This window comes from Copadichromis virginalis, linkage group LG5, assembly GCF_057382275.1.
Source record: "Copadichromis virginalis isolate Kocher_CV1m ecotype Utaka linkage group LG5, C_Virginalis_male_GT1.1, whole genome shotgun sequence".
Lineage (NCBI taxonomy): Eukaryota > Metazoa > Chordata > Actinopteri > Cichliformes > Cichlidae > Copadichromis > Copadichromis virginalis.
The window spans coordinates 27,726,568-27,753,388 of NC_140622.1; the positions used below are offsets into that span (position 1 = coordinate 27,726,568).

The 26,821-nt window shown below is 37.9% G+C and overlaps 1 protein-coding gene across 9 annotated transcripts in view; it reads left to right on the forward strand.

The window, feature by feature from the left end:
• slmapa (sarcolemma associated protein a) overlaps window positions 1–26,821 on the forward strand; it is an 83,327-nt gene that overhangs the window by 24,521 nt on the left and 31,985 nt on the right. For 8 of the 9 annotated variants that reach the window (XM_085457191.1, XM_085457195.1, XM_085457196.1 and 5 more), the window contains exons 3-5: window positions 4,128–4,275; window positions 6,667–6,739; window positions 23,823–23,859. In XM_085457191.1, coding sequence (XP_085313317.1) covers window positions 4,128–4,275; window positions 6,667–6,739; window positions 23,823–23,859 — 258 coding nt within the window. Of the gene's footprint in view, window positions 1–4,127; window positions 4,276–6,666; window positions 6,740–12,342; window positions 12,563–23,822; window positions 23,860–26,821 lie in introns of those variants that run through there. The other variant, XM_085457200.1, reaches the window with a different exon arrangement.

Genomic DNA, 26,821 nt, shown 5'->3' on the forward strand with positions numbered 1-26,821 from the left:
CTGTCTGATATCAATCAAGATATTCTGCATGGGTTTCCTGAATCATATGAACGAACATGATTTTGGCTTCTTGTTTATGGTTTACCATCATGGGTGTTCTCTGTGTATATAGACTGTATATAAAAGATGGATAACAGGGAGAAGCCTGAATTTTCTCAAAACATCGACCTCTGCTTGTCACAAACCCTCGCTTGTGACATCTGATTATAAAATGCCAAAATGGTGATGATGAAAACAGTCATCTTAAAGCTTTGAAACAGGACTGCGGGAGTCCCTGGGTGATTTCAGAGTAGCTATGTCTGTCTGTTTGTGGGCCTGGTGGGTGTCAACCTGCACGATTTATAAGGCGTGTGGTCTAAAGTATGACATTTTTGTAATGGTTAGCAGAGGATGACATCTCTGATTTGTGAAAGACATGAGATATGAGCCTCCAAACTTTTTTGCCCTTCAGGATATAGGGCTGTGCGATATGACAAAAATCTCATATCCCGATATAAGACATTTACTGACAACGATATAAATCACAAAAATGTAATATTTTCTGTAAATTCTGTGAATCTCGGGCAACTCGATTTGCGTGAAGTTTTTCTTCTCATCCGTAAACTCTCTGCATACTCTTTCCCGTGATTCAGTTTATTTTAAAAAGCCTCAGCAGGATCTTGAGCTTTATTGTGAAAGGTTTACGTGGAAAACAAACAAGCGGACTTGTTACCTTGTTTTACACTCATTGTTGCTAACGACAACACGTAAAAACAGGCGCTTGTCCGTCCGTAGTGTGGTTATATTAAATATAAGAGAAAGAGAGAACTTTAAGAAATTAATAAAGCCACTACAGTGACCATCAAAACGATGAAAAAATATTGCTGTAAAGAGTTTATTTTACGACGCCACAAAACAAACGATATACGTTATTATATCGTCATCCAATATATATCGTTATATCGAACATCCCTCCTTCAGGGGCAAAAAAATCTGTAATCAATGTGCATGGATGCAAATCGGTTGATATTAGAGATGGCACGATACCACTTTTTTATGTCTGATACTGATATCATAAATTTGGATATCTACCGATACCGATATGAATCCGATATAGTGTATTTTTTTAATCAATAAAACAGTTTTTTAAATATTTTGCTGCATTTTGTATAAGTTCATACTCAAGTTTTAAAAAACAAAACAATAAAGCTATTCTGTTATATCTGTATGCAAAAAATACACTGCACCCAAAATATTTCATAGTTCAGCAATATTGATCAATCTAATAAACTTAAGCCTACACCATCCTTCCTATTCTGGTATTTTAAAGAGTACTTAGCGGAAATATTAAACAACCTAACTAATAGGTTAAAAAATAAATACATACATAAATAAATGAATAGGGAACCCCCCCCCCCCCCCCCGCCTTGTGATGCTTAATCGACGTAATCTACTTTAATTTAATGCACGTGTAAAATAAAAAATAAATGTTAAAAAAAAATTGCACAGAAATCAATTATTTTTCTACAATAATTAAATAGATTCAACATCTTTCTTCAACAGAATTGCAGACTGCACAGATGGTACCTTCCCAAAGGTAAAAGTACTATAGCTTACTAGGGTATATATTAGACTTAATAGTTACTATATTTAGTAATAGACTTCTATACATTTTACATCAGATTAAAACTTTGGGTGTAAGATTCAGATAATTATTTATCAAAAGCTAGACATTTTAAATGAGAATAAGAAAGAAAAGTATTTCTTTCCCCCTTTCCCTGTTAACGCCCTACCTGCCCCCCTGGCAAAACCTTGCTAGACCTGCCCCTGCACAGTTACCAGCCGTCAGCTACGTAGAAAAGGATCCTGGTGTAGAAAGTAATATTAAATAAATTCTAACAACAGCTTATCAAGCATAAACATGCAAAGTGGGCCAAAAACAGACAAGAGAGACGGGACTCGCGACTGAAAAGCCGATCAGCTGATCATTGATTAGTTTCATGATTGAAGTAGCAGCAGGAGAGGGAGGGGGAGAGAATGAGAGGCAGTCATAAGCTTAACGTGGGAATGCTTTATGAACATTCAGAGATGAACTTACACACTTGCTTTACTTCTCTCTGGGATAACGTTCTCAGAGATGAAATTCCGGTTTGGTAGCGAGGCTCCAAATGCTCAACCAGACCGCCGAGAGGTCTCACACGCCACAGCCGCTGTACCACGTGACGCATACTGCTCCGATGTGCTAAAGTTATAAGCTGAGTTCTGCCATGTCGCAAGTTTTGTGAAGTGCTTTTGTGATATTTAATGGATCGGATTACAGTTTTTATTTCTCTCCGATAGCCGATCCAGTAATTTAGGTCAGTATTGGACCGATACCGATACGTAATGTCGGATCGGTCTATCTCTAGTTGATATGACATCTGGTCTGATGAAAATTGTGTCCTGACTATTTCACAAAGTACCGTGAGACTTACTAAACACAACATGCTATTGGCTGTGGTTCCCATTACCCTCTACTTTGTGATTGACATACAAGAATCCAGTGTCCCTCACTCTTCACCTCTGGTTTAAAACAAAAAGATGTTGATGGCAAATAATGCTCATTGTGAGGTTTTACAGTGGGAATTTACAAACCAAGATGAGTTCCTCTTTCTCCCCTGAAAAATAAAACCTTGTGCCTATGCCTCACCAGGGTCATCTCTGGGTAGCTGCTGTGCTTGTACCATATTTTTCAGACTATAAGGTGCACTTATAATCCTTTAATTTTCTCAAAAATCAACAGTGCGCCTTTTAATCCGGTGCACCTTATGTATGAATCCTGGTTGTGCTTATTGACCTCGAACCAATTTTATGTGGTACACGGCGCTCGCTATTTTCCACCTAAACATGATTTCTGAAAAAATTAAAACGTACAGCACTGCTACCACTTCCAACATAAATGAAGACAGAAAACTAAACAGGAGTGTATTTTGTAGGGTTACTGAAGTTGGGCTAGCTGGCATGTAATGATGTGCTTCGTGATCGCTAGCGACACATCTATGTTAGCATAACATAAACACAGTGAAGCTGCAGGATGAACGCTAACTTCTTTCTAGTCAATAAAAGTTAACGCGAAGGTTCCCAATGGTAAGAGACAAATGCAATCGCATTGCAGGATGCTGTAAACGGACCAAACTTCAGTCAGGAGAACAACTGAGATAATCCATCCACATTATGAGGTTAGTCATTAATATACTGCAACAACATAGAATAGAGCAGCTGTGAGAGAATTCAACATTAATGAATCAATGGTACGGAAGTGGAGGAAGCAAGAAGAATGGGTTGAGTAAATTTTGACTTATCTGACTGTTTTGTTTCGCTTAATGTGCCCTATAATCCGGTGCGCCTTATAGTCCAAAAAATACGGTAATACAACATTGTAAAATCTGTGTATTACAAGGAGGTAGACTGCAGCCATCGATGGTGACAGGTGGCTCTGTAACTGTGAGGCTATGTTGTGGTTGGGTGACATGAATAATTAGGTAAACAAAGCAGAATATCTTTTTTGGTGCCGTCTAACCCCACGTTGCTCCAGGGGAGTTCATGTCAAGAGTTTCAGTTTTATGTTCTGGTGAAATTCATTGGACGGGGGTCAGATCATTTTGTGTGTGTTTTTGCTTTCTTTTTGTTTTTTGGATACACCAAGTATTTAGCTTTGTATTGTACATGTTTTTATCAGTTTGAGGCCTGGTCATTTGTAGTGCATTTTTATTTTATATTGGTTGTTTTTGTTGGTGAATAGCAAACAGTGTCCAGGTCCCAGAGGGTGTAGTTGGTAACATGTTAAATCCTACCACTGGTGAAAACAAGGAAATAGTTTATGCAGACATTTCTTTTCCAAAAATATACTATTTAATTGGCTTTGATTACTGATAAATACTTAATATTTGTTTGACAATATGAAAATCATACTACCAAAAGGTTGTGAAATATAATTTCTGCCATTATGAGCCGTAGCTTCATATTTCCTGTCATAATTTATTTCTCTCTTTTAATCTGGGGATCTATTTTAACTCGACTCTTCTTCAATTTAGAGTTTTCTGTTCATGTTTGTTTATAAGTGTCAGTTTTCTTCACATGGTTGTGACCTGTTGTTTTGCATGTTTCAGTTCTACCTGCAAGACACTAAAAGCAGCAATGGGACATTCATCAACAGCCAGAGGTTGAGTCGTGGCTCGGAGGAGAGTCCGCCCTGTGAGGTCCTCTCCGGCGACATCATCCAGTTTGGCGTCGACGTCACTGAGAACACACGCAAAGGTACAAAGATCACATGTGGAATATGATGACATACAGTGATGTATTATGGGGCAAAGCACATATTTTATGCTTCTCAGTCAGCATACATAATGGACAGAGGATTTTTCCTTACTCTTATAGTTAATAATGCACACATGTCAAGTAATCACACTTGACTAACCTTCAAGGATGGCTCTGGGCTCATTTAGCTTTGGTCATATGAGCTAATGCATACATACACACCAGAGAGCGCATATTAAGGTCAGATTTTCAGCTCTACTTAAGCCATTTTCATACTGGAGTTCCAACAGGCATTAAACTTCTGTCAGAGGTTATGAAAAAAAAGACTGATCTATGCCTTTTTACAGATTTTAGAAGATTATATCAAGTTAAATTATATAATAAAAAATATACAGTTTGTTTTACCAGAAGAGACTCATAACTACTTTAATTTATCAGCAATATGAAAATAAGTCACTAGGGTCTAGAAACACGTTTTTGTTTTCACATCCTGGATTTGCGCCAGTGCATGCATGACAAGCCCGATAGCTTTAGAGAAGTGTGTTCTGGGAACTGTTGTTATGCATTAAAAAAATAAGCAAAACGACAAAAAGCTGTGTCTAAACAAATTTAGTCTCTGTATACTGGAAATAGGATATGTATTTATTCTATTAACACTACCCCTTCACAACAATAGTTGTCTTAAGTTGCTTTGTACTATAAGAACCCCATCAATTATGAGAAAGAGAACACCAACAATCAAATGATCCCCTACAAGAGCGAGGAGGAAGAAATCTCTTTTAACAGGAAGAGACCTCAAACAGAACCAGACTTGGGGAGGGGCAGGATCTTCTGTGGCCAGTTGTGGGGTGAGAGGAGGGAAAAGAGAAAACGGACAAGAATAGAGATGATAGTGGCATGTTATCGTACAGTTAGTGAAAAGACGGGAGTAAAGAAGAAATGCTCAGTGCATCATGGGAAGTCCCCCAGCCACCTGAGTCTGTCGCATAACTAAGGCATGGTTCAGGATGACCTGATCTAAAAATCCCAGTCCCTCCATGTGACTCCCTCTTTTCTGTCCATCTGTGTGCCTCTGCACACAGTCAGCTCACATGCTGATCCAGGCACTACAGCACGTGTGCTTTTATTTAGCTCAGAACAAACCACTTCTTTGTTGTGACACACAGGACACAAGCTTGACTTGGTAGCAGTTACTGTTTATGGCAATATTTTATTTTTTTCACCGTTTTGATGGTCACTGTAGTGGCTATATTAATTTCTTAAAGTTCTCTCTTTCTCTTATATTTAATATAACCACACTATGGACGGACAAGCGCCTGTTTTTGTAAATATGTAAGAAAAATTGTGTCTGTTTCTGTTCTGTGTCCTGTGTACTGTTTGTTGTATGTGTGTCTTTCTGGCTGCTGTTACAACCAAATTTCCCCTTGTGGGACAATTAAAGGATTATTCTATTCTATTCTATTCTATTCTACACGTTGTCGTTAACAACAGCGACGGCAAAACCATCGCGTGTCTGCTTGTTTATTTTCCACATAAACCTTTCAGAATAAAGCTCAAGATCCTGTTGAGACTTTTTAAAATAAACTGAATCACGTGAAAGAGTATGCATAGTGTTTACGGATGAGAAGCAAAAAAGAGCCGTCAGGTGCTAAAAAATAAACCTTAGATTCAAACGTTAGAACAGGCTTTTCCCCGCAGCACGCCGTGTAATAAATACTCACAAAGAAAATGGCGGCCATTACAACTTATGTCTAAAAATGTATAGTTTCATGCATTGGTTAAAACATTCGACTCCATGTACACGACGCCCAGCTGAAAACACTTCACGCAAGTCAAGCTGCCCGAGATTCACAGAATTTTCAGAAAGTGTAACATTTTTGTGATTTATATCGTTATCGGGATGATAGAGGTCTTATATCGGGATATGAGATTTTGGTCATATCGCACAGCCCCAGAAAGAAGCAACATACGCTCAAACACTCAGGCACTGACTCACCATGTGTTTGACAATCTGTGGAATAATCTTCAACAGGGCTGAAGGTAGTGGTAATACAACAGCTCTGCAGCTACTGGTGAAAAAATTGCCTTTTACTCGTGAGCTACTGGTGATTACTCTGAACCATACCTAATTATATCAGAAAACCTTCAATAATATGAAATTTGATACCTCATAGGATTTGTTAATATGGGCCAGAAAGGCAGAAATCTTTTCCTTAAAAATTAGGAACTTTGACACATAGTCAGCCCGGGATGCATGTTTGACATGGATTCTCTAGAGTCTCTATATTCGCTGATGATCCAGGACTTTGTATATGTAAACATTCTGCTCTGTTTTATTTCGTTTTCTTCATATGAACAATATTGAAGTGTCTTTTCTCTTTTTGTCTGCAGTCACCCATGGCTGCATCGTGTCAACAATCAAACTCTTCCTACCTGATGGGATGGAGGCACGCCGACGAAGCGAGTAAGCACCACTCACATTGATCCATGAAGATTTGTTTATGTAGTAATAACAGACTATATTTTTTAACAAAGCTTTCTACAGTTTCTACACTACACATTCTTCTGAAAAATTGGGATTTATTGCTGCTCATTAAAGCAAAAGTATACTGATACAGATTTAACCAGATGTTGTTGCCGATTTAATGGTTGTCTGGTTAAGGTTAAATGCTTACACACACACACACACACACAATTTCTGCTTGTGTAGTGATGTGATTATTATCAGTCTAGTTGAGGATGAGGGCAGTTAATGAGCTGAGGATAAGGGTCTGCGAGTGTGTGTTAATAATTCTGGCCTGTGTAATAACCTTTTGAATCAACTGTTCATTTGAGTTTTAGGGTCCCCCCCCCCATTTTTCTTATATTGACTCATGCTGAGTGTTTACATGTATCTTTGCCTTTCTTTGTGTGTGTTTGTGTTAAATGGGCTGTAGCTGACCAGCCGCTGACCCAGCATGGAACTTCCTACTGTACTCAGAGTCCCACTTGCGTGTCTGTGTGTTTGTAATTGGCTGGACGTGTGTATTAGTGTTACTGGGGCTCAGTGCTGTGTTGGGCAGTGCCATATGCTGCCATGCTGCTCAGCTTCCAGTCTGGTAAACCCATCAGCCACGCTGACCGGAGTCTTGGGTCTGGTTTGTTCATGCTGTCTGTGCTAGAAAACAAAAAGCTGGGTTGCAAAACTAAAGGACACCAAGAATTAGTTGTTAACAGTATGAAAACATTCACAAATAATTCAAACAAGCCCAATCTAATGATCGACTATTGTTCCTAAAAATGTGTGTGTTTGAGATCTATTTGTAGGGCTGAACGATATATCGCATTTGCGATAATATCGCGACATGATCAAGTGCAATTTTCTAACCGCAAAGGCTGCGATTATACTGCGATTATATTATACAATTCATGGGCTGCATCCTCCTGAGGCCGCATTTGTAGACCGATTACGTCACAGCGACGCGCCGAAGGCTGTCCAAATTACAACCATATCTCAGCCAAACTCCAGTTTCCAGCAATGGCGGCCGCTACTAAGTTTTAAAATTACTCATACTAATCTTTCTGGGTCACAAAATAAACTTTTAACATATTTTCAGGCGAGAAAGTAGTTGTGTAAACATCAAATATCTGCTCGGTTTATCAAGATATCCCATATTTGCAAAAGTGCTTCGACGTTTTCAGAGGCGTCTGCTACCCACCAGCTCGACAGCTAGCCGGGAGCTCGAGGGTTACTGATGCGGCCGAGAACGGCACAACTCCCGGCACATCATTTTCAGATCACCGCGGAGTTTCGCTGCTCGGGTTAAACGTAATATATAAGTCACTTAGACAACCTAAAAATGTTATTGTTGGGCTTTTTTCAGTGTTTTGTTTGTTCGTGAGTAAATCGGTTTGGCTGAGATTAAAGTTATTAGATTAGATAAAATAAAACTTTATTAATCCCCCGGGTGGGTTCCTCCTTGGTTTTCACACAGCTGACTAAACGTCAAACAGAAAACTTATTAAACAGAAGTATGAGACAGTCGAGAATTTACGCCAGTGTCTGGTTATATTTTAGATAGCAAGAAGCAGACGGCCGAGTTTATTAAACTCCACCGAGACAGCGGTGACGCTAATCAGAACTAGACCGTCCAATTTCACGCCTTTAAACTTTAAAGGCGTGTTTGTGTGTGTGTTTATACAATTGCTATTATGTTTGCACTTTATGTGTAATGTTACTGACTGCAGAGATCAGTAAGATGTGTGTATTTTTTATTTATTAGTTTTATTTATTTAATATTATTTTTTAATTGAATGACTGTCTAGTAGTTCACAGATGTCGAAAAACTGAGTGTGGTAAAGCCACTGATTTTTTTTATGTATATTTCTGCAATCTGCACATTGTACTGACTTTCATTTTAATGTTTACACCAGGGTTCCTTGTCAGCACTTTATGCTCAGATGTTTGTAAGCTAAAAATAAACTATTGTGTATGTTCAAATATACTGTTGTGATTGAAGAAGTTAAATAAAAATGTCAGTCATCAATTCATGCATCACCTCATGTCATCATAACAGAGGTCTGTCTTCCAGGAAAGAACAGTTTAAAATTGATGTAATATAGTATTGGCCATACTATATGATGTATTGCTTGTCTTTGTTTAATAATACAGAAGACAAATACCTTAAAAAATAATCGCATATCGCATCGCAATCGCAATATTGGGGCAAAAAATCGCAATTAGATTATTTTCCATAATCGTTCAGCCCTATCTATTTGTAACTGTTAATCACGTTCTTCAGGAATCAAACTGTATTTTACATGTTGCTAAAATGTGCGGCACTTTCATGTTGTCACACGTGCAGGACTTTAAGATTAGTTTGCCAAGTCTAGCTAATGTTAGCAGTGCTAGCACTTCCTTCCACACAGAGGACCGGAAAACACTGCTGTGGTCAAGTGGTTTTATTTCAGTTTGCTTTGACACTGAACTTCTTGTCACTGAAAGAGAGGGGCTCCTACCTTGTGCCATGTGGCTGCATAACATGTCACCTCTGGTAGTTAACTGGTTTTCTACTTAGTATAATATGAATATTTTGTTTAAGTAACCACGTAGCATTACTACTGACAACTACTGAAATCAAATGTTTAAATCTCTAGATGACAGGCCACACACTTGTCTAATGAATAAAGCTGAGGTCTTGGGATGCATTTAGAGCTTACTTTGACTGTTTATCCAAATTTGGACATTGTGTGATACATTTTTCCCAACCTGGAAAGACGGCTTTTCATTTACAACTGCTTTTTGTCACAAACAAAGCTTCACGAAGTGAAGATTCTGATGCACAACTAGGAAGTGAAATCAATAAGAATTGGAATATAAAAATAACCTGGATGGAATAATCCATTTAGACATTTGTGAGACATCAGATATTAGTTACCAGGATTCTGATTTGAAATTATGAGTAATTTTGCTTTTTGAACAAGTGATCATCAGTCACTTTCTGGTTTCTAGTATGCCTTTGCACAGGAACAAAATCATTTCAGTCTCTGTAATTTTTTCCCTTGTCTCTCTGTCACTGCAGATGTGTGGTATTTTAGTGGTGAGTTGTGATGAATTGTTACGACCCCCTCTGCTAGGCGGCAGGAGGGGAGTAACATACACAAGCCCCCACACGAAAACTGAGTAAAATAAAAAGGCCGTAACAGAATTGTCCTGGTTTATTTTCAGATGTGCAGGTTTGGATTGTAGTTCAGCACAGGTTTAAGAAGTCCATCAATTAACACCAACGGTAGTATTTTATCCACATGGTCAATAATGCATGAAAGTGAATGGTGCTTACCTGAGATCTAAAGAAGCGTCCAACATGTTCTGTGGGGAAACGACTGTAGTCTCTAGTTTGACCTTTGACCTTCAGCATCTGATATTATATTCCCAATATATTGGAATATTACGGGAACAATTACAGCATTTTTTGTCTGTTTGTTGTGTTGGTTTTTGTTTTTTGCCCTTTATCATAGTTCCTCTCCCCCGCTGTTTTTCTTTCCCTACCTCTCTTTCTCTCTCCCTTTTCTTTCCCCCAGTCATGTCTGTCCCATGTGTAGCAAGTGAAAATAAAATAAACAATAAAAGCAAAGGTGAATCAAATAGACCAATACGGCAAGGCCGGGATTGTCCATTTGGCAAAGTAAATCCGTTGGGCATCTTTCTTTGCCTTTAGACAATAATTCTGATGGCAAAAGAACCAAACGGGACAGGCAGGAAAGAAAACAAAAACAAAACAAACAATTACGGCATCATAGACTTACAGAGCAATGATGCTACCTTCTGTCTCAGGACCACATTTGACATTTTTTTTACCTCCAACAGGTCAAATTTCACTTTTTTTTTTTTTTTTTTTTTTTTTTTTTTTAACCATTTCCTTTAATCAAACAGCTCTTCTTATTTAACTAACAGTTGGACTCTGTCTCTAGAGTGCTGCTGAAGGGGAGGGATGTCAGAAGATTTATTAATAGCTGAAGAATGTCTCAGCTCCCTGGTATTAGAATTAGCTTTCTGGAGATCTGCCTACAGCTTTATAAAGATGGTTACTGTGTTTGCAATTTTACATTAAACCAAAGCTGGGTCTTTGAAAACTTTGATAGTGACAAATGTCCACAAGAAAGAAATTAATCAAATAGAAAGAAGGCAAATTACACTTTTTATATAGCAGCACGTTTAGAACTAAATTTCATTTAAAAAACCCAAAGACCAAAGAAAATGCACAGAAGACGAAAAACGACAGTTTCATAACCATAACTATGCTTCAATTTTATTTTATGAACATCTTTATCTATATAATGAACTCCACTCTCCTTATAACCCTTTAAAGATACTCCCCAAACTGAACCATTTTCAGATTTACATCTTTATTTAATATCCCCTTTCTCCACATTGATACTGCATTTCTAATTTCAAACAACCACTAAATAAACATTAATAAAAATTTTTTAGTAATGTGAAAACTTTGTTTACATAATCTGTGCTAGACTTTGCCCACAGTGATGTAAATTAGTGTTGTTGACAAATAAAGTAGTTTTGATAACTGACAATGTCATTATTATATAATATAAAACATATGAGGCACAGGACTGGACTTTGTGCTTCCCCATAAGTATTTTTCAGCAGTATCCATTTCCACATACTGATAACTATTTAGCCGTCATCTCTTACTCTAAACATTTTCTCTATAATATTAAATACTTTTTATAGATCAATGAAAATGTATTGAGTTTTATTGCTGTTTGATGCTCAGAAGTCTCCATAAAGTCCTCTGAACAGCACAGCTCCCTGGAGCCGCTTCAATTATAGTTCATTTAAAATAGGAGGTAACAACGTGGGAGTGTTTCCTTATTATTCGGTCTTCCATCTAATCTAAAACACCTGTTGTGACCTCACTGGATGACTTGTGGCCAGAAATGTTTGTAAGTGAGGATCAGCAGTTTTCTGCCTTTGTGAAGTCATTTTTTCCCACAATATTGTTTATGTGGTGAGACACAGAAAAACACATACAGATCCAAAGAATAAATTCGAGCAAGTTGTGTGTTAGTGTTCCTGCATTGCTCTGTTGAACTACTTCTTTAAAATAATGAAAGTTAATTTTATAAGGTAAACATTGAGCTATGAATTATTAAAGTCTGGCCTGTGCATGCGTCTCGTGTCATTGTTTTGATCACAACAATAGTACTTCTTTGTTTCCCCTATCAGTCTGTTACTGCTGTCCGTATTTCCGTAAAACACTCACGCATACTTGTGGTCATGTGGTTAATGGGGGTGTTTCATTTTCAGATTCACTGCTCTTCCAGCCAGGTGAGCAGGACAATAAAATGTCAGCTCAAAAATAGGTTGGGATTAAAGATGATAAATCAGTTGCCAAGTGATTTATCCAGGCTACCTTTGACCTCCCACAAGATGATAAAGGTAGTGAAGAGTCATAGTTGCAGCAGAGAGGAGTGTTTCCTCACAGTGAGTGCCAGGAGGGGTGGAGCTACAGTACCTTGCACAAGTTAAAGGAAGAAACTCAGCTGTTTGTTCAGAGGGGAGGAGCGGAGAGACGAAGAAAGCAAGTTAGTCTTAGACTTCATGCGCTCCGTGGAAAAGTAGAGAAGAATCAGCTGCTTCCTCTGAAACCAGAAGAGAAATGAAGTAAAAGTTAGAAGCTGTGGAGGGGGGCAGGCATTTCTCAGAATAGTCAGGGTGAGGTATTAGCTGAAAGGTGAACTTTGGCCTGTGACAAATCACTACCTGACGTACGAGGAGAATACCTCCCAGGTAAGGTCTTTGAGGTCCAGAATTTCAGGCAGGTTTCTGGGCAACACTGGTCGGACTGTTTTCATGCTTTTGATATTTACAGAGCTTTAAAGTCAAATAGTACCATGACCTAAAGTTTGTGTCTAAACAACAGTGTGTCGCTGCAGCTGCTGATTGTATCTGTTCAGTGTTTCTCATTGAATTTCTGTATGTGGTGGTGACAGGGGAAGTGGCTCTCTGTGTGACCGTTCGACCAACCTGTGCTTTCTTTTATAAATTAATGAATAATAGTTTATATTGTTTGTGACAGTTATTAATTAGATGCATCTTTGATTTCTCAGCTCGTAGACAGACTTCAGATCCACCATCTTGGTCTGCGGGTAGCATTGTTTTGTGTTGTTTTGTTAATGACCTCAGCGCACATGAGCCAGTTCTCCACTTGATGCTGGTTGTGGTTGGGATAGGCAGCAAGGACAACTAATACAGTTACCAGCTGCAGTTTAAGGTGATGAAGATGGAGCCCTTCCGAATACATATTATACCTGGGAACCACAGGCATTTAAAGTCTGTGTGTGTAAAAAGTAATTGGTGGAAACTAAAACTAGCTTTGCAAAATATTAAAATTCAGTGAAGTCATTGCTGTTCCTGGTGTGTGGATGCCAGCATTGTTACAGAGTACTGGAACTGAAGTATTTTCTAGATGTTGTTAGTTTTAGTTCCATATTAACTCGCATAGGAATGTTTGCTCTATAAATTTTAACACATGTGCAGCAAGACTTGTTGATTAAACTCTGGTCATTTTTTTTAAAAGCCCGCTCAGGCTGTGGTTAAATGGATACTGAATGTTTGTGTGCAGTATTTTTATTTGTTTTACCACTCGAGATGAAATTGGACTATATGTTGCCAACAAAACTAAAATGAACTAAAGCTGGAAATCTAAAAAGGGACCTGATTGGTTGTTTGTACAGGTCACTGTTGGGTTTCTTAAAGCTGATGTGGCAGCTGTGTAGAGAGCTTCTTTATACTTTTTTTATTCTTGGCATTTTACATTATCGCTTCAGAAACAACCTGCTCATTATCAAAAGTGTAATCTCTAAGGTTAATCTCCTGATGCTGTCCTCCTGATCTGGAATCCTTTTAAGCCCGTTGGAGGCCCAGAGTTTAAATTTATTGCCTGCACTTCCTGCGGTGAAATGCTGGTTAGGGGGACTGTATTGAGGCCAGGGGTTTAGTATTTTTAAATACTTTCCTGACGTTTTTTATGGTTAACAAAAAAAAAATGGGATTACCACTCCAATGGTTTTTTTCTTTTTCTTCACTGACAGTGGAAATACATGGGTCTTGGAAGCTTTACACCAGTGAGACATATCAAAAGGCCAGTGCAACAGAGATGAAGAGCAATATCAAACCTATTAGAGGTGGAAGAGAAATGTGCTGTGTAGAGCAGGGCGATATGGCCAAAAATATTTATCACGATATATATTTGAAAATTTGCGATAACGATATAACCGACGATATAATTGATGCGAGACAAAATACAACTCCACAACATTACTAGCGCAAAAAGACAACCTTCCATTTATTTTCACTTAAACAAGAAGCTGGTTTTTATGTACATTAAAGCTTTATAAAAATGTAACAGTGCAAATGCAAATTCCTTGCTGAAAGTTTAACCAAAAGGCATTTCCAGTAGAAATGGGCTGACATATCCTGAGCATAACCATGTATAATATCCACTGAAGTCAAAAAGAGGTGCTTTGCAACATTAAACTGCAGTGTGCAGTACGCATTTTTCGGACCATAAGGTGCACGGGATTATAAGGCACATTAAGCGAAACAAAGCAGTCAGATAAATCAAACTTTATTAAACTCATTCTTCTTGCTTCCTCCACTTCTGTACCATTGATTCATTAATGTTGAATTCTCTGGCAGCTGCTCTATTCCCATGTTGTTGCAGTATATTAATGAGTAACCTCGTATTGTGGATGGATTATCTCAGTTGTTCTCCTGACTGAAGTTTGGTCCGTTTACAGCATCCTGCCATGCGATTGCATTTGTCTCTAACCATGAAGAACCTTCACGTTAACTTTTATAAGTGGAAAAGTGTTAGTGTTCGTCCTCCAGCTTCACTGTTTATGTTATGCTAACATAGCTGTGTCGCTAGCGATCACGTAGCACATCATTATATACCAGCTAGCCAAACTTCAGTAACCCTACAAACGTCACTGCTGTTTAGTTTCCTGTCTTCATTTATGTTGGAAGTGATAGCAGAGCTGTACGTTTGAATTTTTTCAGAAATCTCTCAGTCAGAACATGCAATATCATGCTTAGGTAACTAGCGAAACTAGCGAGCTAACTTCCGCTAGCTTCCTGCTAACTTCTAACTCCGTTAAATGTAATAACTTTTGTTTTCATGGATGCCTGGAAGTTAAACTTTATAGTTACACCTGGTAAAGCAGCAATGCTGATCGTTTTATTAAAGATGAAAGAATTTAGACAGTTTTTAACTCTAAGTGATGCTGCAGTGTTGTTTGACCTGAAGGATACGGAGTTTAGGACCCAGATTACTCCCAGATTTAAGAGCATCTTAGAACGGCCGCTTGCATGTTCTGCAAAAAAATGTGCTTTGTTGTGTATCTGACGGACAAACACCAAACCAGTTCCACATCACTGAAGTTGCACCATTTTTACAAACCAATTCTGGTTCATCTGTTTCACTCAACAATCGGCCATGTGCGTATGAAAACAAAGGCACTGCGCATGCGCGTTTTACTCCCATTCTATCGCGATATTTCATTTTCCTATCGTTGCCTAACATTATACCGGTATTACCGTGAACGGTATAATATGGCCCAGCCCTAGTGCTGTGTGTACAATACATTTTTTTCTATCACTAGGGATGGGTATCGAAAACCGGTTCTTGCTGAGAACCGGTTCCCACTGTTTCAATTCCAAGGAATTGTTTGCCATTTTTGCAAACGATTCCCTTAACGATTCCAGTCGCCCCAAATTACGTCATCACGTTGCGGAGCGTCATTTACCTGGCAGGAAACACGGCGGCTCAAACGCTCAAAAGTTTGATTATACTTTACGAGAACGGATGACAACAGGGCAACTTGCAAGTAGACATTTCATTTAAGGGAGGAAACACTACGAATATGCAAAAGCATTTGCTCACAAAACACGCGATGACCTTAAATGAATGTCGTGTTTTTAATTCCGCTCCGGACTCGTGAATCTCAAACCAGCAGTAGCGGTAACGTTTGCACATCCTCCCCCGTTAATGCGGCAGGTAAATAATCAACTAACAGTGCATATTATGTTAGCGCAATCTGCCTTATTACAAAACCTGCCATTACTGTGCATTTAGGTGACCATGATGAGAGAGACAGACAGAGTCTGGCTGGCTCAGATGCTGGCAGTTCTCGCTGCAGTCTGGTAGCGTCTCCTTTCAGGCCAGGATAGATGAATGTCACCGAGCAGTGACTAAGTTTGTGGTCAAAGGCTTGAACCCATTTGCCACAGCAGATGCCCCGATTTTCGGTAAGTGAATGTGTTTAATTGTAGGCAGGGACATTACTGGATATTCTGTAATTGCTACAGAATAATTTATGTTATACTTTGTTATTGCTACAGGAGAATATTTATTTTATTATTTTACATTTACAATTTTTTTTCTTGGGGACCCTGTGACACCCCATTGAAGAGCCATAGGCTGGATCTCTTAAGATCTCACTGTTGGGTTTGTAAGGCCATGTTACTCCTAAATTTCTATCTTGTTCAAAGAGAAGATATAAAACAAAGTTCTAAGCTAATCGACCTTAGTGTTCTCCTTTAAAAAAAAAAAAAAAAAAAGAATCAATAAGAGAATCGATAAAGAATCGAATCGTTAAACAGAATCAAAAATGGAATCGGAATCGTGAAAATCTTATCAATACCCATCCCTATCTATCACTGAACCAAAGAAATCCACCTATCAACTATTTTGTCTTGTAACATTTTATGTGAATTGTTCCATCACATCTATGATAAGACTTGAGATAATCGTGGACGGATCCATCCCACTGATTGGCCCAAGTGAGCAGAGGATGGTTTTGAGTTTTTGGTCAAGATAAAATGTCAGTTTTGTTATCCTGCAGCTGACTTCTTTATCTAGATAACATTTCGTAATGTTCAGTTCAAACTCTTGTGTCACACCTCTCTATGCTATTTACTCCCACTTTGAGAATGTTATTAACTGGTGTTATTAACTGTTTTTAAACGTACAATTGTGTTGCTGCCGAATGTCTAATCAATGGATCTATCTCTAGTTTCACCTTAAATAAATTCAAATAAATCTACAAACAAATCTACAAAATCCCCTTTAAAAGAAAAAAGGTGAACAAAAGATTGAGTTTTCAATAAAAGACTATGCTTTAAATTGCGAGGACTGTTTTTATAGTATAATAAAATAGCACAATATTGACGAGAACATAAAGAAACAACAGAAAAGAAGGAATCAATGAATCAGGCTTTTACGCTTCCTTGTTTACTTTGTAGAAAAAAAAATGTCCCACTAATAAATTAATTGTTAAAACTTTGATGTAAAAGCAGTCTTTTGATCCAGAATTTCCCTCAACCACGTTTGGGTTTTTTTTGTGTGTTTTTTTTTTTTAATAGTCTGTGCTGCAGACATATTTTAGTAAGTAATAGATGACCATGTAGAGCTATGTTTGTGACAGAATGAAATGTTCTCCCGCACTGTTTTAAAAACGTGAGTATGCTGCAGATGGAAACTACTGGCAGCCTTTTGCTGGACTGCATGCAAAACACTCAGCCTTTTTGTTTTCCTGTTGCTCTGCTCTGCACTTTGTGTGTCCGTGTAGGCAGACTTGATGTTCTTGTGAGCCACAGTTGAAGAGCTGTGAAATTAGATCATGTGATGGCGTAGGTATTGTTCCATCTTTTTAAAAATGTGTTGCTTTGGAGCCATGCTGGTCTGGTCTGTGCAGGCAGTATTTGATGACTGGAAATGAGTAATTTTCTTGATGCAGTCAGAATCTGCTGTAAATAACTGCTGCAGAGCCTCTTGAATCCCCTGAACCGGCCTCTGATCCTTCCTTATCTTTGTACAATAAATTTTTGTCCTGCATGTTTACTGTACTTTTTTTTTATTTGCTTATTAAGAGAAGGCATAATTGCTTAATCAGATTGTGATTAAGAGATTTATCTAAATACTGTATTTTTACTGTTCAGTCATGCTCTTTTTTTTATAATTGTTTTTACGTTATTGATAATATTTAGTTTAATGAGCTATTCGACTTTCAGTTGTGTTGTTTTTGTTATGAGTTATTTGCTTTAGCTGCTGTGACATAATAATTTCCTAACTTTCTTGGATAAATAAAGTAAATTACATGAAATACAATTAAAAGAAAAAAACAATACCAATGAAAGAAGAAAAGTTTAAAGTAATTGTTTTTCCTGGCATTGAGTGGATAGCAATCTTTTCTTGTTCTTTCTGGTAACTTGATAAATAAAATGCCTTCAAGCTGAAGTAAATGTACCCCAATTATCCAAATTAATGGAATCCGTTAAATAGATGTGTTTTTATTAGTTGGAGAGACACATTGTAACTGCAAACTTAACTGTGATGATGTTAACTCCTTCCCCTATGAAGATGACATTTACTCTTAATGATGAGTTTTGACCTCTCAGTATATATCAATAAAGACATGGTTTGACGACCATTAGAAAAGTTTCTCCATTTTTCCAAGGGTAGCTGCACAGCCAGAGACCACCCTTTATTAACTTCTGATGTAGTCATTTTGTTTTGTAAGCAGGCCTGAAATATGACAAACTCCTCAGTTTAACTTTACTTGAGTTTAACTTGCCTTTATTGTAGGAACTTGAATAGAAAAATGTTAAATCACACCTGAGAAAACAGGTGTCTGCTCACCTTTAAAGGCTTAATCTGCTAGCATGATGTAGCTGAATGACAACAAACAGCCTATTAGCAAATGATTCAAGGTCTATTTATGTTGCCATAAACAGACTTGTATAACAGGAATTCCCATATTTATTTTTTATATTTAAATTTCTTGCAAAACATGCCCAAAATATCCCCTGATACATAAAATATTCTTCTCTGTAAAACAAGCAGGGGAACAAGTAAAAACTGTAGTAAAGTTTGGTATGTGAACTCTCATTAAAAAAGGCTTTTTGGTCATGAATTGGCAAAAGAGAAAACGTACAAAAAATGTAAGTGCCAAAACTGCAAGCAGTGCAGTTTAATGACCTGAAGGTGTAGTTTCTTTAAAGGACAGTTATCTTGGCTTATTTACGTGTTTGTTTGTTTTTTGTTTTGTTTTTTTTAAACATTTTTGGTGCCTGGATCAGGGTTTCAAATGGTCAAAATGAAGAAGATGGATTATAATGTTCTGTTGTATCTAAGAAACCTCATTGTCTTCACTGTACACAAGCCATTAATCCAAACCTACAAACTATCACAAAAACCCATATTTCTGTTATGTATGGGTAAAGAGAGAGGCAAAAGGCTAATAATAATAATGGATTGGATTTATATAGCGCTTTTCAAGGAACCCAAAGCGCTTTACAATACCACTATTCATTCACTCTCACATTCATACACTGGTGGAGGAAAGCTACAGTTGTAGCCACTGCTGCCCTGGGGGAAGACTGACAGAAGCCAGGCTGCCATATCGCGCCATCGGCCCCTCTGGCCAACACCAGTAGGCAAGTAGGGTAAAGTGTCTTGCCCAAGGACACAACGACCAGGACAGAGAGCCCGGGGATCGAACCGGCGACCTTCCGGTTACAGATGCGATTCCCAACCCCGTGAGCCACGGTCGCCCCAATCATTAGCATGCGCAGTGCTGATGTGAAGATGGTATCTGAATACTAGAACTGCTGCCAGCTGTTATGCACAGAAATGTGACAGCACTGTGACTGAATGAATGCAGCAGGAACAAATTGTTGGAACAACACAGTGAAGAAGAATCATCATCCCTTCAGGACAAGAGTCCTCTGGAAGTGCCAGTGCCCAGCGTACAAGTGTTACAATGCTTATTTGCTGGTATCCAGTTTAAAAATATGACTAGGAGATTTTAACAAGATAAGAGGAAACATGGAATACTGTATGAAAGACTAAAATATCTAATGTTATGACATATTTAGGAGGATTGCAGTTTTTCCATTTCTTCTTGCTGGGTGTCATGTGATCAGCAGGCAGTGGAGCTCTGATATGAAAACGCCCAACTCAACATAAAGTACTGGGTGTTTACTGTGATTGACGATGTGGCTCTGTGGAAGCTGTTTGCTCTAATCTCTGCAGAGAACCTGCTCTGCTGGTCCTAAATGTACAAAAATCCTTTTAAATCACTGCCTTAACCTTTTAAAGTGCTTGTAATTATTTTTCTGACCTGCAGTTTTGGCCTTATGTACAAACTGAGGTTAATGAAAGTGCTTTTCTCAACCCATCTATTTATTCACTGCAGATTTCTGGTCGTGTATTGTCATCTCATTAGTTTGTGAGGTACTGCCATCCAGAAGAAAGTTGCCTAAAAATAGTGAAGATAAAACTGTTGGCTTTTATTTTTGTTGTAAGACAGCAGTGGTCTGTGGCTAAACCATTCCCTTGTTCATGGTTGTTTTGTGGCTTCTTCAGTGCACCTGTTGTTACTTTGAGTTGCCCCTAACTGATAAAATCGATGTACAATAGTTTCTGCATCTTCATTCTTCTGAGCAGAATTTTACATGCAGCTCAGTAACCAAGCAAATTTGAGTTGGAGTTATAAGTATGTTCAGCTGAAGTGTGTGCTGCAATCCTTTTTATAAGAGGAAATGTATTGAAGTCCAGCTTGTTCTTGTCTCCTATAGAAAAACAACCAATTATTGATTTGTAAAATGTGTTTTTGTCATGAGAATTCATGCGACCCGTGAGTTTTTTGTTAAAGGAGCTGCTGCGTTCTACATTTCTGCAGGGAGTAGTGACACATTAACAGTGTTGAGTTATTTTTTTGCCCAGAGTTGAATTTACATTCCTGAACTGTGACTGTTTCTACGTAATCTCCACACTGTCTCTCAAACAAACCTGCATGACCTTGCTGTGCTGTAAGATTACAGTACTTTGGGTAAACACTGCACAAAATGACAGAGGCCCTGTTTCTGCAGGGCAGCAACTGAAGGTTTCACACTGTGGTTTTGGTTTAGATTTATTCTTCATTCAGCTCCTGTCAAAACTACTGTGTTTTTTAATTAATGCAACACAGAGAGCAGTGGAAGCGACTCACAGTGACTGTACTATATTATTATGCATGGTTTGACCTAAGGAAATGGAAAAATGTGATCCTGTGGAGCAGTGCAGTGTTAAAACAAGTGACCTACAAATTTATTGCACTGGTTTGTGATTTTTTTAAAATGAATGCATTCATCTTCTGACTGCTATGTCCTGCTGTGTCCTACATATCTTTACAATATGAATCCCACAGTTTACTGAAAAATTCAGTTATAATAACGAAGTTAAATCCATGTTATTACAAGAAAAGTGATGCTGTTAAAGAATAATTTAAATGGAAAGCTATAGAAGATGGTGGCCACTGTCTCTAAAAAGCCAACCAATAGCCAAAACAGGAAACAGATGAGCCAATCATTTGTTGCGCTTATGCATATGCAACAGAAGATGGTCATGACAGTTTCCACTGTATGGCTGGTATGTCTACATGCTATTGTGGCTAATATGGTAATTGGTTAGTACAAGTGAATGGTTTTTATATCCTAGTGACCATTAAAAGTGCAGATACATATTTGACTTTGGGTACCTACCTAAGCAGACACAATACAATGATTGTTGCTTGAGGAGACTGTATCAGGATATTCATGAGCCTGAGCTTTTGGTTCACAGGGATCATGTGTGTTCAAAATTCTTGAGCCATCCTTTATTTCTTTATAGAAAGGCTTAAGGGGAGAAAAGGTTGAAGTATGCCAAATTGCATAAGAACTGGACTGAAAATTAGTGGCAGCAGTCTTATGGGCCTGTTGCAATACCATCTTAAAAGCTTCTGATTGGTAACAGCTTCATTTTTCAGCATGGCAGTGATCCCAAACACTGCCAATGCAGTAAAAGCATCACCTGAGTGGAAAAATGCACAGCTGAACACCATCAGTCATGGATTGACCTCCCCAGAGAACTGGACCTCAGCATTATTGAAGCATTGTGGGATCATCCTGACAGAACAGAACAAATGGCAGGCATCTGTTTTTCCTTTATTTTTGCACTTGATCATTTACTTCAAATGTGCCCATTTCCCATTTTCTAGCAAAATGTAAAGAAATGATTGGCTTAAGACTGGTGCACAGTACTGTAGATGACTTTATTTGAAACGTTGGCCATGTTTGATATGAACATCTACCACTGCAACTATACATGACAGGAAATAAGGAAATGGATAGTAGATGCACTCTAAACTGTTATTATGTTTGCCTACTCTAATTTCTGTTTATTTCTTAAAGAAAATTAGATTTTCTGAATTCATTGAAGTTTATCTCATTGAAAGTACACAAATTTTAGCTTAAATTTTTACCTGTAGCTAATGTTACAACTGATAGCAGTATAACCTTAACAAAACTGTATAGTCAACTACATGGTTGATTTACAGGGTCTGACTGAAAATGTTTAATTTCCAGGCCTACTTGAAGACTTTGTTTGTTTGGTTTGTTTGTTTGTTTGTTTTCATCAGACAGTGATCTTTTTTTGGAACCTTGCAAACTGTAGTAAAGTAATTGTATCCTGTGCTTACACATCTCACTTGATTTGAGTGAAACGTTTCAATGCACTGTTTGGTGTTTTATTGGTCCATATATGTGAGTTTGAGATGTTATTAAAGTCAGACTTTATGTAACAGGATATTTTTGAGACTGGCCTCAAGGTGTTGTCTGCAAGAAAACAGTCGCATCAATCTCTGACTTTTCCTGTACTTTAAGGGAAATCCTCTCAGGCTTAAGCTTGACTTGACTGTGTTTGATGTAATTGCAGCAACCACACCACACTGATCCAACATACACAGCAGCCACTGCAGTGTGATTCAGTGCAAGTTCACTAAAAGTTAAAAACACATATGTGTCTGAGTGTTTTTCAGGCTGCAAGTGAAACTGATAATGAGTATGTGAATTAAATTAGTCAACTAATAATGTTATAAAAAAAAAAAAGGAAACCAGTTATCTGCCATTTTGAAGTAACACATGGCAATATTTATTTGACTCTTAGGTTTCAGTTTTGTTCCAGTATAGCAGGGTACTTAGGAATTTAGACAGTGTGATTTCATGTCTTTCCAAAAGCAAACACACAAACAAAAGATATCCACTCATCTTCCTATAAAAGTATCACTGAGATACTGAGTATTGTTATTAGTGTATGTCACATAAAACCCACCTGAGTGCAGTCTCTGATGGAGCATTTAGCTGAGCTCAGTGAGCTGTGAAACGTGTGAAAACAGGTTAACTATTAAAAATGGTAATAAAAAAATACTAATACTACAATAATTATTCCTACTGCTACTACCGCTATTACTGCTACCACCACTACTAATAACTGACTGGGATTTTTTTCATACACTTGGTCATAACCAGGTTATTATCTTTTCTTGTTAGTTTCACCCTTTTATGGACTTTCCTGTCAACAAAGGTTTTGTTGCAGGCTGTAAACATGATTATTTATGTTGCAAAGTTAGACATTTTAACATGTGAGTCTGTGCCAACTAACTCACTTTAAAAGCCTGCCTTAAGTGGCCATTAGAGGGACTGCAGTTATTTTCTTCATGAATTGACTTCATTTTTCAGACCTGGAGGTTTTTGCTTGATTAAATTACATACATAAATATGTAATATATAAATGCTCACTTTTTATTTTTCCCCAGTTGCATAAATAACCTATGAACATAACCAAAGTTTTAGTCTGAAAAGTTAGGTTTTTTTTTCTCCTTTGTCTTTTCCTCTGCTCTTCCCATCTAAAAATTGTTGCAAGGCTCAGTTGCTGAGTGGATATTTTTTACATCAAGTGATTTATACCTGGTGAAATGTCAGAAAGGTGTGGGAAATGGACTCCTTGTTGCCAGTGACTTGGTCGTAATAGAATGAATGTTTTATTAAAATGAGCTGAAAAACCGATGTCACAAGACTTTTCCAGGAACATTTTTTTTATTTCGGTCTCCGTGGTTACTCCACGTGTCTTTGCTCTTTGGTGTTTCTATGGTGACGAACTTTTTTCTCTCCTCTCTTCCTCTTTCAGTGTCATCCAGCCTCCATTACCACTACCTATAGACAAGGTAAGAACAGAAGTATGTATGTGTGTGCGTGTTTTTGTTAGTGTTGTCCTGTCCCATGTCAAAGTGTCTCTCACTCACTCACATGTAGGGCTACACCTCAGAGAAGCATCTAAGAGTGTGTGTTTGTATTTCTAACACACATAAGTGGTCTTTAAACACACAGAGTGGACTTAGTCAGCTGACAAAGGAATGCAGAGATCCCTGCCAGTTGGTGCTGCAGCATTACAGAAATCCTTCATGTGCATCAAGAAGCAGGATTTCTTTTTTCTGCCACTGTACAGGCTGTGGTTTCACATACATTTAGATGTTTGTCCACTCAAGTTTAAAAAGAAATTTGTTATGTTCTCAGAGCTAGGATGTGACCTCTCTAAACTGAAGTCCCAATGCTTTTGGAGATCAACTATTTGTTTAGATTCATAATTAGGGGTGGGATTTATCAATTAAAATCGATTCTGGCTTGGATAACGTGATATCGATTCATTAAACTCCTGAATCGATTTTTAAATATAAATTTATTTTGCCTGAAATACCAGAATCTCAGGTTAAACCTCACAAAATTTCTACAACCACCAAACAGCTAAAACAGTAAATGACAGCAGGTACACTGATTCTGCACAAAGACGTAAACATAAAACGCAGACCCAACGGATCCGAATCAGTGAGCTGTCGTCTTTCTCACCTGACGCACGTACGCCGACACGCCGTCGGGGCTGAAAGCCAACAGCTCACTGATTTTGAAGCGTTGGCGGGCACTTTGTGTTTACGTCCTTTTTGCGCTAGATTCTGAAGCTGCAGATTTTATCTCTCTCCAAACAATACTGACTGAACCAGCAGCCAAAGACGATCCAAACTACGCTTCACATAAACATCGTCACGAATTTCCTCTTACTTTTGCTGTTTTGCTTCCACCACGATAAAATCACACTTCATGTAGAGCTCTCTCTCTCTTTCTCTCTCTCAGGAATAGTTTCCCATCTAAAAATCTGTTTTTTGCATTATTCGCTTACTTATTACCCACCAGTCTACAGTCTGCTGGTTCTTTTTGGGTTTTTTTTGTTAACTTACTTCCGACAACAAAGCCTCATTTCTGCTGTTCAATACTGAACAAATGTAAACTTAAACTTAAAATTACGCAAAATTTCAAAATGTTTAGCTGTGTCTCTAATCAAACCTCTGTAACTTTGCTCTGCTTCACTTTGTTTTTGACTGCACAATATGTTTAAGGTCATCTGCTATAAAAACCCAGACCAGGAAAACCGCCTTCATGTTTTTCTGTGTTTTATCCTCAGTTACTTTGACACAAAGGAATCTGCTGTGATGCTCACACCTTTGATAAAGTCTCACAAGTGTCAGCTTTCTTTTTATAGATATAAAAAATATAGATATGTACTGATAAGTGATCAGAATTGTAATATTTCTGACTGCCTGAGGCAAAATTTCCCCGATTCGAATCAAATCGTGGATCGAATCGATGCGGGACCTTGTGAATTGGAATTGAATCAATTCTAGATGAAAAGTTATCTGTAACCTGTTACGAGTTCAAAAATTGGGGATGGAGACAAGAGAAAAAAACCACAATAACAACACTGGTCCGGCCGGGTTAAGTCAAACGATGATTTTAATGAACACACGCGTGGGAGATGGACACCGTATGCAGACAGCCTCAGATCTCAAAATGGTGGAGGATTACTCAAACTCTTATAGCCTCTGGTGCCCCCACCTTATCATAAAAGCCTAAACATTCACATGCTTTTCTCTCAGACTTGCTGTTAGAGTTTAGCTGATAAATTGACTAGTACCAATGTATTGTATGTACACTACAAGATAATTTCTGCATATAAAAATATTGGAATTTATCAAGAGACTTTGAGCTTCCCACAAAGTAAAATCTTTAGATATATGAAAATATTGATTTTAATCAGTGGTTTTTGTTTTTGTTTTAATAGTGGGATTTCCTTAGAATAAAGTTTTGTCTTTTTTTAATTTTGTTTTGGTTTTTTGCAAATAGTCATAAAATATTAGGAAAGTGCACAGATTTATGCTCAGTAAGGCAACACGGACCGTTTTGAGAATGTAAAAACCTGTACTGGTATCAAGAAGTTCCAGTAATAAGGTATCAACCATTTGAAAAAGAAATAAAAAAATGAAATCAGTAGAAATTACGAGCTTTAGTTGCTCTGGTTTGTTTTACAGCTACTTTGCAATTAGTTGAATTAGTCCGCATGCAACAGCTGGCTCCCAGTGCTGTGTTCACACAAGGGATAATTTATCATGTAATTTGAATGAACGAGTAAATCTTTGTCATATCATAACGAACACCTTTCTATAGTTTCCTGTACCACACCACATGTGATCATGTAGACACATGGTACTTTAACAAATTTATTTAAACACATTATATAGATGTAATGTAATGTAACTCTATGTGTCATACAGTGCAGTACGAGACTAATTGTTTACCCATAGTGTGTTGTACCAGGCTTCCTCTGTTGCCTCGCCCTGCTCTGATTCTTCCTCAGAGCAGCAAAGACTCAGTATAACCTGTCTGAGGAATGTAGGCTTGTGTGTGAGCACGCCTGAGAGGAGCTATGATTACATTTGAGCCATTCTTAAACATAGTTAAGTGTTCTAAAGCAGGATCCTCACATCTCCCAGGTCTCAACACACATAGTCGTGTGTGTGTGTGTGTGTGTGTGTGTGTGTGTGTGTGTGTGTATAAATGTATTAAACCTTATGTAGGTTAGCGCCACAAGTGTAAAAGGTGTTTTCCTCATTATGTTTTCATACTGGTAACAAACATAAAACATCGATAGCAAAGGGCATGCTGATTTGATTTGTACACATATATACAAGGATAAAAGAAAACCAGCTCACAGATCTATTATAAAAACCAACCAGCAGGAATAGCTGTGGACATACAAAGGTGACCATGCGGCTTTGATATTTCATGGTTAATCTGTTG